Below are 16,677 nucleotides of genomic sequence, written 5' to 3'. Positions count from 1 at the left end.
CCTGTCTCTTACTGAGAAATTCACATTTACAAAACATAACAGAGCAGTCACTTTATATTCATGTTTTCATTGTGCAATCCCTCACTGTTTCATTAACAACAGAACTGAAATTTATACACTAAATAACAAAACACTTCATTATGTGAGGAGTCTCAAGGCAAGGTTATAATGCATTCAGTAAAAATCAAGGAACTGTGAACAACCAACATGGGAGAAGGTCACAAATACACACCTCTGTGTTCAAAAAGCAAAACCCCCAGGCACAGATATGGAACTGGCTGTCCTGACCTTCAGGGCCAACTCATCTCCCCTGCCTTAGGTTACAAATGCAAGATGTGGCTGGGGGTGTGTGTTCTATCCCCATCTGTCAGAGCTGGGGCAGTTCTCCTCTGTTCATGGGGCAGTTTTTTCTTTCTCTCTCCCACAGCCAATCCTCCCTCCAGGAGATCTCTGCTGTCCATGGCCACTGAGTGTCCCTGCAGGGCTGATCCAATTCCAGCATCCCATGGGGAGATGCTCCGCCCAGGGCAGGAGCCAAGCATTCCTACCTGGATACAATCTGAGCCTGGAACAGCACAGCAGCCTTTGCCCACTGCATTCCCAGAGGAGCAGCTTTCTGCTGCCCTGCATTCCCAGAGGGAGAGCAGGCCCATCTCCAGCAGCCCTGGAGCTGCAGAGGAAAACTCCCCCCTTGTGCAGGATCCCTGCTCCAGCAGAAGCACAGCTGGCACTGCAGGAGGGCTGAGCCCCCATGGGATGGGACTGTGCCACCACCCTGACCCACAGGGGGGCAGGGCATGTTCTGACTCTGGCAGTGGATTTTTTCTTTTGTTGCTTTGTATTACTGCCTTTTAATTTAAATTTTCCTAGTAAAGAACTGTTATTCCTGCTCCCATATCTTTGCCTGAGAGCTCCTTAATTTTAAAATTATGAAAATTCAGTAGGAGAGGGTTTACATCTCCCATTTCAAGGAAGGCTCCTGCCTTCCTTAGCAGGCACCTGTCTTTTCAAACCAAGACATCCCCCCTCAGTGCTCAAGTCCTGCTGAAAAGGCTTCACTCTGCTTTAATTGACTTTACTCTTAGACTTGAAGAAGTTCCCAGGTGCCATTTTCCATCTTGTACTTTCCAATACCCAAATAACATTTGCTCTTTGCTACACTGATTATCAAGGAAGAGGAAACAGAAATGCACAAAAATATCCCACAAGCAGCGACCAAAAGATAAAGCTGATGAGAAAGCAGAGAGAGGAGGATGACTCAAGAATAGAATTTGACTTCCCCATCCTCCAATAAAAGTTCTGGAAGTTGGTTCCTATGAAAGCAACAAGTCCAAGCAGAGGGAATGAGCAGCACTCCCAGAGCAGATCTGGGTTTAGCCTGCCCTTCCCTCCTGCCTCTGCAGCTCCTTGAGCCATCCCACAGCAGGGAACAGCCCCAGTGCTGGGAGAGGGGTTGTCACCACACCTTTAACCCTGGCAGATTCTTTTATCTGACTCACTGTTCACCTCGTGTCAGCACTGGTATAGCTTTGAAATGGCACAATGGTATAAGAGAGGTCTCCCAGAGGGAATACTGATGGCACTGCACAGGATAGAACTGCAAGGGACAGAGTGCAGAGCAATTCTGCAAGCATTCAGCAGCACAGTGATCATTAATGTTCATTAACGTGTCAGAGTTCTCACTTAAATAGAAAAGACAGGTGAATTAAAATTGTATTCCAGGACATGTGGCTTACAAAGCTTTCTGGCAGTGGTGGAAGTTTAGTAGGCAAAGACAAACAGCCTGGAATGCCAAATGAGCTGAGGAATGCAATAAAAATGCTAAGTAAGAGAGCCAACACCAAGGGAACAGCATGGGCACCTCTGCCTGTTACCCCCACCCCCCAGCCTGGGCACTGAGATCCAGCAGCATCAGTCCCTGGTGATGCTCTGGGGCCCAGGCTCCAGGGGGACACCACTAAACCCAGGGGACACCGTCAAAGCCAGTGACCTGCAGCCAGAATAGCTTTCATCCAAGGGGAGAGGCAGAGTTTGTAGGGCTGGGGTGGATCTTTGTGCTCCTTCAGCCAGAGGCACCTTGGCTGTGGACAACATCAGAAGGAGCCTTGGAGAGACTAAAAAACCATATCCAGACCTCACTTCTGATGTGGGAAAGCAGCAGTTCACAGAACAGGACACAGACAAGGGTGCCCAGACAGACAGACCCTGGCTGTGCAGCTCAGGAGGAGCCTGCCCAGCACCCCATCCCTCCACGTGCCAGGGACACGGGACAAAGATTCCCAGACCTTCACTCATCCCCAGCACGGAACACGGTGATGCTTCCAACAGAACCAACTTGTTTTGTCTCAGAAATACCAACCATCTGCTCTGCACTCCCAGTTTCTAGCAGGCTCCCAATTAATCAGCCATTAAAACCCCTCCATTAATGCAACCAAGAACACCAACATATGTGAGCTCAGAAAACAGAACCAACAAAAGTGTTATCTCAACTAAACTGCTGCAAGCAACCAAGTGATGAAAAAATATCATTCCCATCTTTAAGGTTCAAAGCCAGATTGGACAGGGCTTGGAACAAGCTGGGATAGTGGAAGGTGTCCCTGCTCATGGCAGCAGGTGGGGTGAGATGGGCTTTAAGGTCCCTTGCAACCTAAACCATTCCACGATTTTGTGATGATTCAAATCCACAGCCCTTGAACAGCCACACCTGCAGGCAGGACTGACCAGCCCAGTGTCAGTGCATCCTTAAAGGGCTTTGTCACAGTCACACATCTCTAAGCACCCCCTCTCCAAACCTGACACTAGCCTCACGGGCAGCTTCCAGCTGGACCTGGCATCAGGGACACATCCCTGCACCCCTCAGTGTTCTGTCAACAGGATCAGAGCAGCTCAAAGTGAAGAACAGGAGAGGTGATGTGAGGTAACATGAAATATTCCTCCAAGCCCTGTGTGAGTCTGACAGCAGCCAGCAGCAGATTGCTGGGGAGGAGTATCAGAGCAAGGAAAGCTGAGTGCCATTCCCTGAGCCTCCAGCGATCCACAGCTTTCTCAACCTTTTGGATTTCTCAAGCCCGAGGTGGTACCTTTCAGTAGCCTGGGGGATTCTTCTGTCAGCCAAGAGCTCCCAGGTTTTCTGTGCTGCAGGTGAGAGAACTGCAGACAGTGGCCTCACCCCAGGCCCAGGGATTGTGGTTTCTGGGAAAACCTCCTGGAGCATCTAAAGCTGTACTCCAGGGCCATCTGTTTTTCAGTACAAAACTAAGAATTCCATTAAACAGGAGGGAAGGAAAGGAAAGGAAAAGCTGGCAAATGCCAGAGGTCTGGTTCATTTTCTCTGTTAACAAACAAGGGCACTGAAGAGAAGGGCTGCAGCAAAGCTTCCAACCTTCTACCCCAGAGAGGGGAAAAAACCCCATCACATAATTAATAAACCTCCCTTTCTTACCAGTGAGCAAGAGACACGCTTTGGTCATTTTTTTTTCCACAAAACACCAAGATATACAGTAGCAGGAGTACAGGTGTCCTAGTTCTAAGTCTAATAAAACATGGTCCAAGAGTTGCCTTGAGAAATGAGTGGCCCAGAGGGCAGAGAGTGATTTCTGAGGCTCAGAAATGATTTCCAAGCCACCTCACCTGAAGAATACACCCACATGAAAAGACAAAGCCAGTACAAAACACACTGTGGAAAAATTTCAGCAGAGCAAATTTACTTGCTTGGACTCCATTAAAAAAAAATTTACTTTTGGCCTAATAAAAGTCTACAAAATTATGTGGCTAAGTCACATTGCTGATAAATGAGTTGGATGTCAGAGGATCTTGTCCAGCAAAAAAATACTAAGTGGTGCCAGGGTTCAGGCACCACAGTGAACATTTCACATTTAAATCTAATCTGTGTGTAAAGACAGGCAGAACTGTAATTAAAAACTCCAATAAATTATTAGCAAAGATTTTTCAGTGAGCTGTCCAATGCATTATGCATTTTTAGAACTGAAAAGAAGGAAAATTTAAAGGGCAGAAAGGAATGAGAGAGACACATATGTTGGATATGAATCCCTCCCTACTTCAGTTTGAAATTCTATGAGATCAGAGGGCTCCCACATAGAACCAGAATTTGCACAGCCATGTGGTGTCTTTTAGCTGGTCTCAGTGAAGGAACAAAAAAATAGTCAGGCAAATACTTTTGAAAAACCAGAATACTGCAGAAGAACTTCTTATCAAAAGATGCTCTCAGCTCTACCAAGATTAAGAGGAAAAGAATTAATAATAAAAATAGACATCATGAACACTGACCAGAATTCATCAGCATGATGAATTGCACAGCAGAAAAATCTGCCCCCCTTCCTGGCACTCCACTTCAGAGCTGGAAAATTCTGCTCCTGCTTTCTGCAAGTTGAATATTGCACAGCCTCCTCTCTTGGAGACCCAGAGCCCCAGATGCAGAGGAAGAGCTGTCACACTGGAGACAGGAGACAGCAGGGCTGAAGCCCCAGGGCCACTGTGCCCTGCAGGACCTCGGGGTCTCTGTGCCCTGCTTCTGCTCTGCCCACAGAGCTCAGAACATTTTTAATTCTATCTCTGTCTCAAGGTGAAGGCAGGTCCAGCTGCTGCTGCCAGGTCCCAAATAAACCTGCCATCCCACAGCCTGTGCCAGCAGCAGAGCTGCCCCAGCCCTGGCCCAGCACAGGGAGGAGCTGGAGCTGCTGCAGAGATCCAGAGGAGGCACCAGGGGGATCAGAGGATGGAGCAGCTCTGCTGGGAAGAGAGGCTGGCACAGCTGGCATTGTTCACCTGGAGAGGAGAAGCTTTGGGGGACCCCAGTGTGGCCTTGCAGGGCCTGAAGGAAAGATGGAGAGAGACTTCCCAAGGGTCTGGAGTGACAGGACAAGAAGGAATGGCTCCCACTGCCAGAGGGCAGGGATGGATGGGATACTGGGAATTGTTCCCTGGGAGGGTGGGCAGGCCCTGGCACAGGGTGCCCAGAGCAGCTGTGGCTGCCCCTGGATCCCTGGCAGTGCCCAAGGCCAGGCTGGACAGGGCTTGGAGCAGCCTGGGACAGGGGAAGGTGTCCCTGCCCATGGCAGGGTGGCACTGGATGGGCTTTAGGGTCCCTTCCCACCTGGACCAATCTGTGATTGGAAGCTCTATGGAAGCACAAACATCCCTTAGCATTTACCAGGGACACAATCCCACTGTCTGGAAACAATATGTGAATTATCATAAATCACAGAAACACCAAATGTCAAAGGAACCAGCACAAATGGTCTGGGGAAAGCTGCAGGTGGTCCCACACGCTGGTGCTCCTTGTGTGCAGAATGCACCCCTGATGGAGAGGAGGCTGCTCACCTGAGCTGCTCCCGTTACAAATTAAAACATTAAAAACCAAGAAATTTAAAAAAAAAAATTAAACCCACAAAAAAAAAAAAATTAAGCAATGAAACCACTTAGTCCTGTCTCATCACATGCAAAAGTGGAATTTTTTTCTGGGGGAAGAAAGATTCTGAGTACTTTTTCAGTTTTTGTGGACAGCAAATATTCACTATCAAACTGAGATTTTCTAGTTGTCATTACTTTTATATCCTTTTAATAATACAGAAGTAGCTAAAAATTACCAAAACAAGCCCCAAAATCCTGTTGAAGAGATTCACCTGCAACAAGCTCCAACTCCAAGCACTGCCCACAGCCTTCTCATGCCAATTCTAGGAAAAGGAAAACCACTTCTTAAGTGTTTTATTGTGTTACAACCCAGTCTGCATTCCCACCAGGACTGGGGTCAGCCTGCATCCGAGGCCAGGCTCCTTCCCAGCTGATGATTCTTGTAATGGTCTCAGTGTTCCTCCCTGCATCCTCCTCATTCCTTCTATCCTCATCTCCAACCTGCAGCAGGGGAATTCAAGGCATCACTGCAATATTCAGCTAAGCTCATATTAACTGGAAGGGGAAGAAATTTTCTGTAATAAATACATTAAGTTGCAGAAGAAAGATAAAACCAGCTGTTCTCCCCACACATTAAGGCTGCTCTCCACTGCTCTGGAACAGATTTGAAGCCGAGAGCAATGAAATTATACAGATCAAATGTTAAGTATGGATTAAATGTTAAGTCAAGTATTGTAATCAGATGCTGCCATTTAACTTAAAATTAGAAAAAAGGCTGGTTCAAGGGAAAAAAACCTCAAAAAATAAACCCCAATAAAACGTGAATAGCAGCAAATGTTCAAAGCAACTTTCCAAACTGAGAATTCCTTTCAGAGAAGATTTTCAATTAAGCCTTGTCAAGCACATCAACAGCTCTCATTTCCATAAAGCCAGGGTGGATCTGATCCCAGCTCACACCCAAACCCAGGTGAGCCCAGCTGGGAGCTCAGGGAAGGGCTCAGGTGGCAGCAGCTGCTCAGCAAGGCCCCAGTGCAAACCTTTCCACATGGATTTATGGAATGGGTTGGGCTGGAAAGGACCTTAAATCTCATCCCATTCCACCCCTGCCATGGGCAGGGACACCTTCCACTGTTCCAGGTTGTTCTAAGCCCTGTCCAGCCTGGCCTTGGACACTGCCAGGGATCCAGGGGCAGCCACAGCTGCTCTGGGCAACAGTTCCCCTCATGCCAAATGTGAAGGTGAATAAGGAAACAACCTGAAAGCAAATCAAAATTTCACTCCACTACTCAGTTAATTTTCTGTTGCAGGAAGTCGGAAGAAAAAAAAATCATTCCAAACCCCATCCTCTTCCCTGAAAGCCAAGAAGCACCTGCACGTGACTCCCTCACTTCGTGAGGAGCACCCAAAAAATCCCCAGCCAGAGGGCAGAGGAGGAAACACAAAGTTAATACATACTTGGAAATAAAACTTAAAAAAAAAAAAGGAGGAAAAAAGAAAACATTGCTTCTGCTAAATAAAGCAAGCAAGCCTGCAGGCTGCCCACAGCCCAGGGCAGGCCTGCAGAGGCTGTGCAGGCCCGGCAGCTCCGCGGGGCTGAGGGGGCTCCGCGCCTGCCGCGAGGCTCGGCGCTCCTGTGCCAGCGGTGTTTGGGACCACATGGCTCCTGTGTTTGCCCACAACACTTTCCTCTTCCCACTGCAGCCGTCTGCTCCCTCTTGGCAACAACTTCAGGTGCCAAGGGTGTACAGAACCATCTTGAGCTGCCAAGCACGGTGCAGGCCTCAGCACAGGGGAAGAGGGAAAAGGGTGAAGGAGGAAAGGCCGAGTGACCCCCCCAAACCCCCTGGACACCTGCCTGCTGCTCTCAGCCCAAATGGGTATTTTTATTCTGAACAGTCCATCTACCTACTTCAGTTTCTGTTTGTTTTATTTACAGGCTCCTAGTGTTGTCACACATCAAAACAAGCTGGCAGTGATCCCTAAGGAGTCCCCATTAGCAATACAGCTCTATTATGGATGGAACATTTTTCTGCCATCTCCAAAATAAGAGGAATCTTCAAACACCCACAAATTAGTTCTCACTGTAACAAGTTTCCACCATAAGTTGCACACAAATTCAGACTTCAGAAGGTTAAAGAGCTCAAGCACCACCAGCTTTTTCCTCTGCCTGTTCACCCAGAAGATTTTTAAGCACACACAGGAGTGTCAGCTCCAGACACCAAAAGTCAGAAAGAAAATTGCCAATAAATGTAAGTGGTTACACCTCAAGCACCATATAACCTGTACGTTTAAATAAGCCATGAGAGAGCAGACTAATAATTTCTCAAAGGACCACAGGAGATTCACTCAAGAGATCTGTAACAGCATTTGAGGATGAAAAGAGGATGTTCAGGAAATGTCAAACACCACTAATGAACACAAAATGAATTCTGAATTAAATACATGAGTTTTGTGAGGAACTGGAACGTGCACAAGCAACTTCACCCATGGATAAAGCAATTAATGACTCAGCCATGAGCTGAACACATGGTTTTGTGGGCATGAGACAGACAAACAAGCTGGCAACAAATGGGACAATGATTTCAGACTAAACTTCAGATTTCCAGTGCCAATCTGGATCTCCTCCACCAGCCTCTTCCACCAAGCCTTATCCCTTACCACTCATGGACAACCACAACACAAGAAAACTGCTAAGAAACCCTTTGCTGGATGAAGCTTTTCAGCTGAGGAGGCCTGGAACACTCTTCCCATGAGCTGGACAGAATCAGACCCTCAGCTACCATGGGAGCAGTGCCCTGGTGTGGGATCTGTCTCCTGGAGTGACTGTGGGCAGCTGAGGGCAGCCAAGACAAGGGCAGAGAGGCTGGTGAGTATTTCCAAGTCGTTAAGGCAAAAAAGTTTTCCACTATAATTAAATGCATGTTAAGGATGGGAACAGAGAAGCAAGAAGCATGAAAAAGGCTGATCCTGACCACTGCTGCAGAATCACAGAATGGTTTGGGCTGGACACGACTTTAAAGATTACCTGTCCATGGACACCTTCCACTATCCCAGGCTGTTCCAACCTGGCCTTGGACACTTCCAGGGATCCAGGGGCAGTCCCAGTTTCTCTGGGCAACCTGTGCCAGGGTCTCCCACCCTCACAAGAATTTCTCCCTAATCTAACCTAATTCTGCCCTGAGTTTATAATCATTCCCCACTGTCCTGTGGGGACCTAGCCATATAAAAATTCCCTCTCCTTCCTTTTTTATAAGGTCACAGGATTCTCTCCAAAACCTCTTCCCCAGTGCTGTGACCATCCCCAGGTACTGATACCCCCTAACACAGCATGGATCCCCCTGTGACAGGTGCCAGTAGCTGGCCATGCCACCCTGAAGTGACCAGCAGGGTTTGTTTGCTGTGATGGCAGCACAGAACACTCACCCACAGCACTGAGGGCGTGCTTGAGCTCCAGGGTGAAGGCTGTGAGCGGCACCTCCTCGGACACCGGCATGATCGCCACCGTGGACAGGTTGCTGGCAGGATTCCCTGCATCCCACTTGCTGCTGGAGCTGTGCAGTCCAAGAGGATGACCTGTTCACAGAGAAAACACCTGCCATCAGTCAGCCAGGCTGCAAAACATGGAATGTCACGTGCAGGCAGGAGGGAAAGTGTCACTGTGTCACCGAGCTGCTCCATGTCACAGAAATGGAGCACAAACCTCCACAGCATGTGAGAGCAGAGTTCCCACATATTTCATTTTAAGAGGATGAAGATGAGTTTCCATCATTTTTGGTTCCTGGTACAGCATGTGTGGGTTGAAGTTAGGCAACGTTAAAAATATGCCAGGAATATGTTAAATGAAACATGGATCTACCTGACCCAGAAAGGCAAAGATAAAAAGGCACTTAAAATCCCTTCATCACAACTTTGGAACTGATTCCACAAGAGGAATTCGCTTAACTAACAAAACCCCCAAACCTGTTGTCGGTATTAAAATATTCCAAAATATTCCAAAATATTCCAAAACTTAACAATCCTTTTCTTATGGTATTCCTAAGGAAGGAAATTGCTGTTTTCAACAAAACTCCCATAGAAAGTGTGCATCTCTACCTGTTCTCCCTTCTCTGCAAGATGCAGAGCTTTACAGATATGTGCTGAGGAGTATTAAAATATGGGACCTCTGAAGTAGCTGCAAAGTACCTGGGAACTATCTTTAATATAATTTGGTGAGTAAGGGCAGAGGAAAAGCAGTATTTGAGAGAAATCTGCAATGCATGTGAGGAAGATCAAGATCTTCCCAGACAGCTTAGAGCTGGTAAAGGTCAATGTTCTACAAACTGTTCTTGTTCTGAGACTCTTTCTTCTCTTTAGCTGAGCCTTCTCAGAAAATCTCACTCTGCTGCTAATGCCTGTCAACTCAGCTCTGAGAACAGAAAAAAAAAATCTGAATTTAAGTTGGGATTTCACATCCTGCTTATCTCATTTCACCCAGCAAAGGCCTAAGATGTACCGTCAAGATGAATTCTTGAGCTGAGCATGTGGAAATACTTGATATCCCCTGTGCAAACCCATTCAAAGGCTCAATGCCAGAGTGACAGACCACAGCAGGACACAAAGAAATATCAAATAATTTTTTTTAAAAGATATTCAGCAATTGAGTTATTAATTTCAAATCTTCTAAAACAGCTCTGCACAGAACATTAAATAGTTTTCCCCCTCCTTCTGGTGATCTTCAAGAAGATATCTGTGAGTTTAAACAGGTTACACATCACAGCTCAACCCCTTCATCTCCACAGGCCCTTCCCTCCTGAGAACTTCAATGGTGATTCTCTGATTGAACTCCTGTTACTCTCACTAATTTTCTCCCACTTTCTGTTTCCCCCATTTTGCCCTGTTTCCCAGTGCAGGCTCTGCCCTGGGCCACAGAGGCATTTCAGGAGGCACAGAAATTTAAGTACAATTACCACCAGGTATTTGTGCACAAGTGGTTGTGCCCAGAAAGCTGAGCAGGTGAAGAAAGAGCAGATTCCCTTCCCCAGACTGCTCTGAAACAGGAAAGTGGGTGACCTTTTATTTTCAGTCTCCTTGATATCTGGAAAAACCAACAACTGAAGGAATTAAAACCCCCAAACCAAACAAAACCCAAACAATCCTCAGCATCAAAGAGCCCCACAACACCTCAGCAGTTAACAGGCATCTGTTTGCTTTCAAATACTGCTCAAGGAAATTGGGAGAATTCCCTCCTACTCCCTTCAGTCAGTAAAGAGACTTTGTGTTGGTGCTGCCACAAACACAAAGCTGCAGAACCAGCCCCTGGCAGGCCATTTCCTCCCAGACAATTCATTAAAATACTGCAAATCCAGGCATTTGAAATCAGTCTGTGCTGCTGCTGCTCAGCACAGTGCTCTGATTCCAGCCCATTACAGCTGCTATTTCCAATGCTCCCTTTACATTGCTCTTGCAAGAAGTTCCAGGGAAATTTCACTGCACAGAGGCAGCAACACTTCTGGATCTCAATTGCAAATCATTTCATTCCCACACCCAGTTAGCCATGCTCTGCCAAAACCACCATGTGTGCACAGATATAATGAAATCAGCATCCACGTGCACCTACAGCTGTAACAGACCACAGAACCCCAGCCTGGTTTGAGCTGGGAGGGACCTTGAAGCCCATCCAGTGCCACCCCTGCCATGGCAGGGACACCTCCCACTGTCCCAGGCTGCTCCCAGCCCTGTCCAGCCTGGCCTTGGGCACTGTCAGGGATCCAGGGGCAGCCACAGCTGCTCTGGGCACCCTGTGCCAGGGCCTGCCCACCCTCCCAGGAAACAATTCCTAATTCCCAATATCCCATCCATCCCTGCCCTCTGGCAGTGGAAGCCATTCCTGTGTCCTGTCCCTCCATCCTTGTCCCCAGTCCCTCTCCAGCTCTCCTGGAGCCCCTTCAGGCCCTGGAAAGGGCTCTGAGCTCTCCCCGGAGCCTTCTCTTCTCCAGGCTGAAATTTAGCAATACATTTCCTTTCCAAGTATGCACTGCCTGTTTCCAAATTTAAGGATGCAAGTCTGGCTCCAAGGAAGTCCCAGCATCAATGGGAATAGTCCAGGAATGAGTCTCACCTCCCTGCTGCAGACTGCCAAGGATCTTCTCGCCCAGCAAGTGAATAAGTCTGGTCACAACCTGGGAGAGAAAGAGGAAAAAAAGAAACATTCAGGCAGACTGAACTGAAAGTAGAGCATCCACATGGAGACTTCCAAACTTTTTTAAGATGTTCCCTCAAGATGAGCCACACAGAGTCAAGGGTTTGCAGCTGTAGCTTCTTTCCTGGCTGTAATGTGTGGTGATTGGTCATTTGTCTTGGTTTCTCCTACCTTGTTTTACTTTAATTTGGAAAAACAAGAAAACAAAGCAACCCCAGAACAGGCAGGACTTAACTTGCTTGGGGAAAAAATAGAGATTATTTGGGGAAACATGTCAAATTGCATTTCCAGCTCTTCTCATTTCTCTCTGCAGTGCACCTGCCCCTCTATGTACTCTCACTGCTCAGTGGGTGCTGCACCTTTGGTAGGTGCTAAAGGCTCAAAAAGGTCCAAGTTTGTGTTCAAACAGACCCTTCCCCAATCCTGGTGAATGGTTTAGTCCAGCCAATTTAAAATATTTGGGGGAAAAAGGGGGGATAAATACACCCCCAAACACCTGCAGAATCAAAACAAACTACCTAAGAAATTGCCTTCTCCCTCAAATCCTGTTTGCGTGGTAATTCACGTTTGAAGGCACAGATGTGCTCCCAGCTGTTTTTCCAGTAGGACTCACATAAATATAAACTAATATTCCAATAGCCAAATGTATCTCCAAACAGACAAGCCTCTCTCCAACATGACCAATCAATAACTCCTGACAAGTGGGGTAGCAGAAGACTAATTCTTGCAATATCAAGAAGTGACAGACATAGAAAATGCAGCATTTATTCTCAAAGCTTTACACAAATGCTTTACCAAATAAGGAAAAGAGTTATTTAAATGCATTAAGGATTAATAGATCAATCATTAAATATTCTCCCCCAAATAATTCAAGGTCAAAATAGCTCAGGAGGACACAAAAAAACCTCAAACAACTGCCACAACAAAAGTCCTCTAAGGTTAACAAGCAAAACAAGCAGCAGCCAGGTTACCTGGGATCCTGGATAACACACCCTGTTCCCAAGAAACAGGCACTTGGGGATGCAGCTTTCACATCAAGGGCCATGTAGGCATCAAGACAGGTCAGGATGCCCACCTGAGTCATTTACACATCTTGCCTTAAAAACAAAATCCAATGCAGAAAATCCCCCTGCACTGTGAAATACTGTGTATAAAGCACTGATGTATTCTAAGTCCTCTATGAGAAAAGGGGTAGAGCAAACAGAGGCTTCCAGCACAAGGGTGACTTGCAGTGGAACACAGAAAAATAGTTACCAAAGTTATTTCAGGGATTTCATGGCATGGCTTGGGGTGGAAAAGACCTTTAAAGCTCACCTAGTTCAACCCCTACAGGGAGCAGGGACGTCTTCAATTGTCCCAGGATACTCCAAGCCCTGTCCAACCTGGCCTTGGACACTTCCAGGGATTCAGGGGCAGCCCCAGCTTCTCTGGGCACCCTGTGCCAGTTCTGCCCCATAGCCATGACTGCAAGCTGGTGAAGATGCCACATCAACACCTCAACATCTCCTCAGTGACCAGGACAAACCCCTTGGAAGTGCCTCTTCCTTGCCCCAGGAGCAGGCAGGGTGTCCATGCCCCTGCCACCCCTATGGGGAGGACAGCAGGAAAGCTCCAGCATCCTGCCTTATCTTGGAATCTCAGATCTAAAATGCTTCCCCTTGTCCTAAATGCAACAGAATCTGATGGTCACCCAACCTCACAACTCAACAGCACCAAGCTCCGAGGCTCTGGGATTCCCCAAAGGTGCCACACATGGCTACATAAAACTACCCCAACCACAGGGAGAATTCAGGGAAACAGGGAATTCTTCACAAAAATAGAGACCGATGTCCCTTGCTAAAGGAGATAATCTGCTGCTATACCCAGCTCACAGACTTCACCTAAACCTGCAGCAGCACAGCAGGACTTTCCTTCAGCAGTTTTGGGAGGTGCCATGAACATCTTACACTTCTGAAGCACTTAAGCATCAGAATTTTAATTACTTACTAAAACCATCTCCTGTATTTATAACTTTTTCTGTTTTACAGACAGCTAAGGAGAGCTCCAGCTAAGTTACAAAATATGTCCAAGGTTAATGATGGGACTAAGAATAGAACCTATTGGTCTCATTTTCCAGTTGGCTGCTCCTATTACCAGGAAATATTATTTGTCTTGTTTGCTGGAGCAAACCTTACAGCCTTGGTATGTATAGATAGGGAAAATTATTTCCCTGGTGACTTTGTACAACAAGCAAAGCTGCTCCCCAGAACGGGATGAGTCACTCTGTCGCAGTCATGGCAACGTCCAAGGAACATCAATTTGGGATCCGAGCTCAGAACTGAAATTTCCACAGTTTTATATTACACACGCCAGATATCCTCTCACAAAAAGGCAATGTTTTCCTCTAAAAGGGACTTGTCCACCCTTCTGAGGGAGAAGTCAATACAAATCACATCCCTCCATCGACAGCAGACCTGACCTGATTGACCTGCAGCCCTCAGTGAGCAGGGCAGCAGGAGCAGCTCTCCCCAAATTCAGGGCAGCTGGGGAGAACTGAAAACCAGCAGGAAAAATTCATCCTTCAGGTTTCCAAGGCCCTTTATTCTCACTCCCACGCAGAAGCAGGGCATGAGAAGGAGCAGCACAGCTCAATGCAGCCCAATAGACAACAAGGGATCTGGGAGAGGACAGGGATGGCTTGGGCAGGGAGGATGAGGAACAAGCAGGAATTAGCCCTTGGGCTAGGAGCCAATGACAGAGACTGAAGGGAAGCAGTTACTCCAAGTGTGCTTGGGGGAGATGGAGGCACAGGGCAGGTACAGGGTGGGTACCTCTGTGCAGAACCTGGGCTGTGACTCAGCAGTCCCTTATCCCTTCTGTTCAGCTGCACTTCGCAGGAAATCAAGGTAAGGCTGAGTCTTGTCCCAGGTAAGAAGTGACAGGACATGAGGGAACAGCCTCAAGCTGTGCCAGGGCAAGTTTAGATGGATATTAGGAAAACCTTCACTGCAAGGGAGGTCCAGCACTGGCACAGGTTGCCCAGGGCAGTGGTGGAGTCACCATCCCTGGAAGTGTGGATGTGGCACGTGGGGACATGGGTTAGAGGTGGTCATGGTGGCACTGGGGGAGTGGTTGGACTTGATGATCTTGGGGCCTTTTCCAACCTTAACAATTCAAGGAAAGCTCTGGGAATTGGCAGTAGGGTAGAGCAGGAACTGGACTGACCTGGAGAACACAGCAAGTTTCCCTCCTCTGGGGGTGCAGCCCCCAGCACTGCTCCGCACTCCTGAGCCAGAGACAGCCTGGGCACTGCTTCTCCCAGAGCCTTCTGCCCCCTTCCCCATGGGAACACCTGCCTTTCTCAACCACAGTGCCAGAAGAGCCCAGCACACTTCCCAGACATCTGCACAAGCAGAATTCTCTCATTTTCAGGGTGTCACCATCACCCAGGCCAGACAGCCTTCCTGGTGGAAGCATCTGCTGTGCTCACCCTACGGCACATCCTGGATTTTACAGCCTCCTCTAGCAGCCAGCCCTGCAAACATCCCTCCTGCTGGCACAGGATCAGGCAGCTTCAATTTAAGGCTGGAAGAAAAATCTGCAAGAAGGCAGCGAGTCAGAGCCCAGACGGATCTAACAACACCAGCAGGTTCCTAAATTAGGCAAGGATCGTTAATTGCCTGTAGTAAAGCAAAGGCAGCTTTTGGGCCCCTCGTGCTGGGGATGGAGCTGAGCTTGGTTTAGTTGGTGAGGAAGGGGAATTAATCCTTCCTCATGATTAGGAACAGCAGTAGCAGCGAGTGCAGCCAGCTCAGTTAATCACAGTTAATCACAGTAACGAGCAGCAGAGCTGTGGATTGGACACTTGGCTGCCAGGACAGGTCTGCTCAGAGCTCCCCAAACTGCCAGGGAACACAGCTTCCCACGCCCTGCTCCCTGCCCAGGCTGGGAGGTGACTCAGGAAGGTCACAGAGCACCTAAAGAGGCCCTACAGGGGCTCATGGAGTGAGTCTGAAACCATGGGGTCTGCCCAGGTCAGGGAGGTGACTGAGTTCACCATCAAAAATATCCCCAAATCACACAAAACCCCACTCTCCTGAGCTTATGCAAGAATTTTCAGGCCAGAAGGACAAAACCTGACCTTACAGGTCTAAAAAACTGAGTAAATCTCCATTTCAAAAGCTACTTGGGGCTCCAGGTGCATCAGTGTCATTCTCCAAAAGCCCCAAACCCCTCCAGCTCCCACAGACACCACTGCAGATGTCACCTCATCACCCTTGCCCAGAGCAGGATGTTCAGGTGAGACACTTTCCAAGGGAAATGACCATTTCTCCTCCTCCTCCTGCCACCCACTCCCCTTTTCAGATGAACTCCCAAGACATTTTTGTGCAGGGCAAAACCCGACAAAGAGTTTCTGTTTCTCAAATGGTGTTGGACAGCACTTCCCTCAGCACAATTCCACTTCTCCCACCCAGACCACCACCCAGCACCTCACCTACCTACAAACATCTCACCTTCCTGGCTGTTTCTGGATCAACTCCATCCCAGTGAGACCCACTCAGGCTCTCCAGCACCCCAAACCTCTCCTGTCTCCTGTGACAGTCTGTTCCTCCACCTGCTACACAGGAGCTTCTGGGAAACCATTAATTTTCCCTGTGCTTAATTAATGTTCAATTATGCCACAGACCTGGCAGGGCAAGGCCCAAACACCACATCCCAAGGGGCTACATTTCCTTTCTTTAGGGTGATTAATTCCTGTTTCCAAAGCAGGATGTGGCCAGGCAGAATCTCAGCTCTGCCATTGCTGGTGGAGCACAGAGCTGAGTGCTCCATCCATCCTGGGTCTGAGGTGTTGTCAGAGCACCACTTGCTCCACAGCCACTGGAATTCCCACACCAAGAGGTTACAGTCACTCTGCAGTGCTGTATTTCCTATAATCCATTTAAATATTTCAAACTACTACCCACCCCTGCTAATCTTCCAAGGCTGGGTTCTGGTTAAAGCTTTTGTTCCTATTCAACTGTGAAACTCAAGAGTTGATTTACAAAAAGCTCTTTTGAAAGTGATTTCCATGAGAATTCAGTTGGAAAATATTTTCCTATGGACATTTATTTCAATCTGTGAATACTACGGGATGTGATTATTATGGG

General features: G+C 47.8%; 1 protein-coding gene across 2 annotated transcripts in view; it reads right to left on the bottom strand.

The window, feature by feature from the left end:
• Positions 1-16,677, bottom strand: part of PNPLA7 (patatin like phospholipase domain containing 7) — a 137,894-nt gene that overhangs the window by 51,428 nt on the left and 69,789 nt on the right. For both annotated transcript variants that reach the window (XM_064394089.1, XM_064394090.1), the window contains exons 21-22: positions 11,468-11,528; positions 8,794-8,943 (exon numbers count right to left, since the gene is read on the bottom strand). In XM_064394089.1, the coding sequence (XP_064250159.1) occupies positions 8,794-8,943; positions 11,468-11,528 (211 nt within the window). The remainder of the gene's footprint in view (positions 1-8,793; positions 8,944-11,467; positions 11,529-16,677) is intronic.

This window comes from Passer domesticus, chromosome 18, assembly GCF_036417665.1.
Source record: "Passer domesticus isolate bPasDom1 chromosome 18, bPasDom1.hap1, whole genome shotgun sequence".
Classification (NCBI taxonomy): Eukaryota; Metazoa; Chordata; class Aves; order Passeriformes; family Passeridae; genus Passer; species Passer domesticus.
This window is presented reverse-complemented; position numbering and strand designations above follow the sequence as displayed.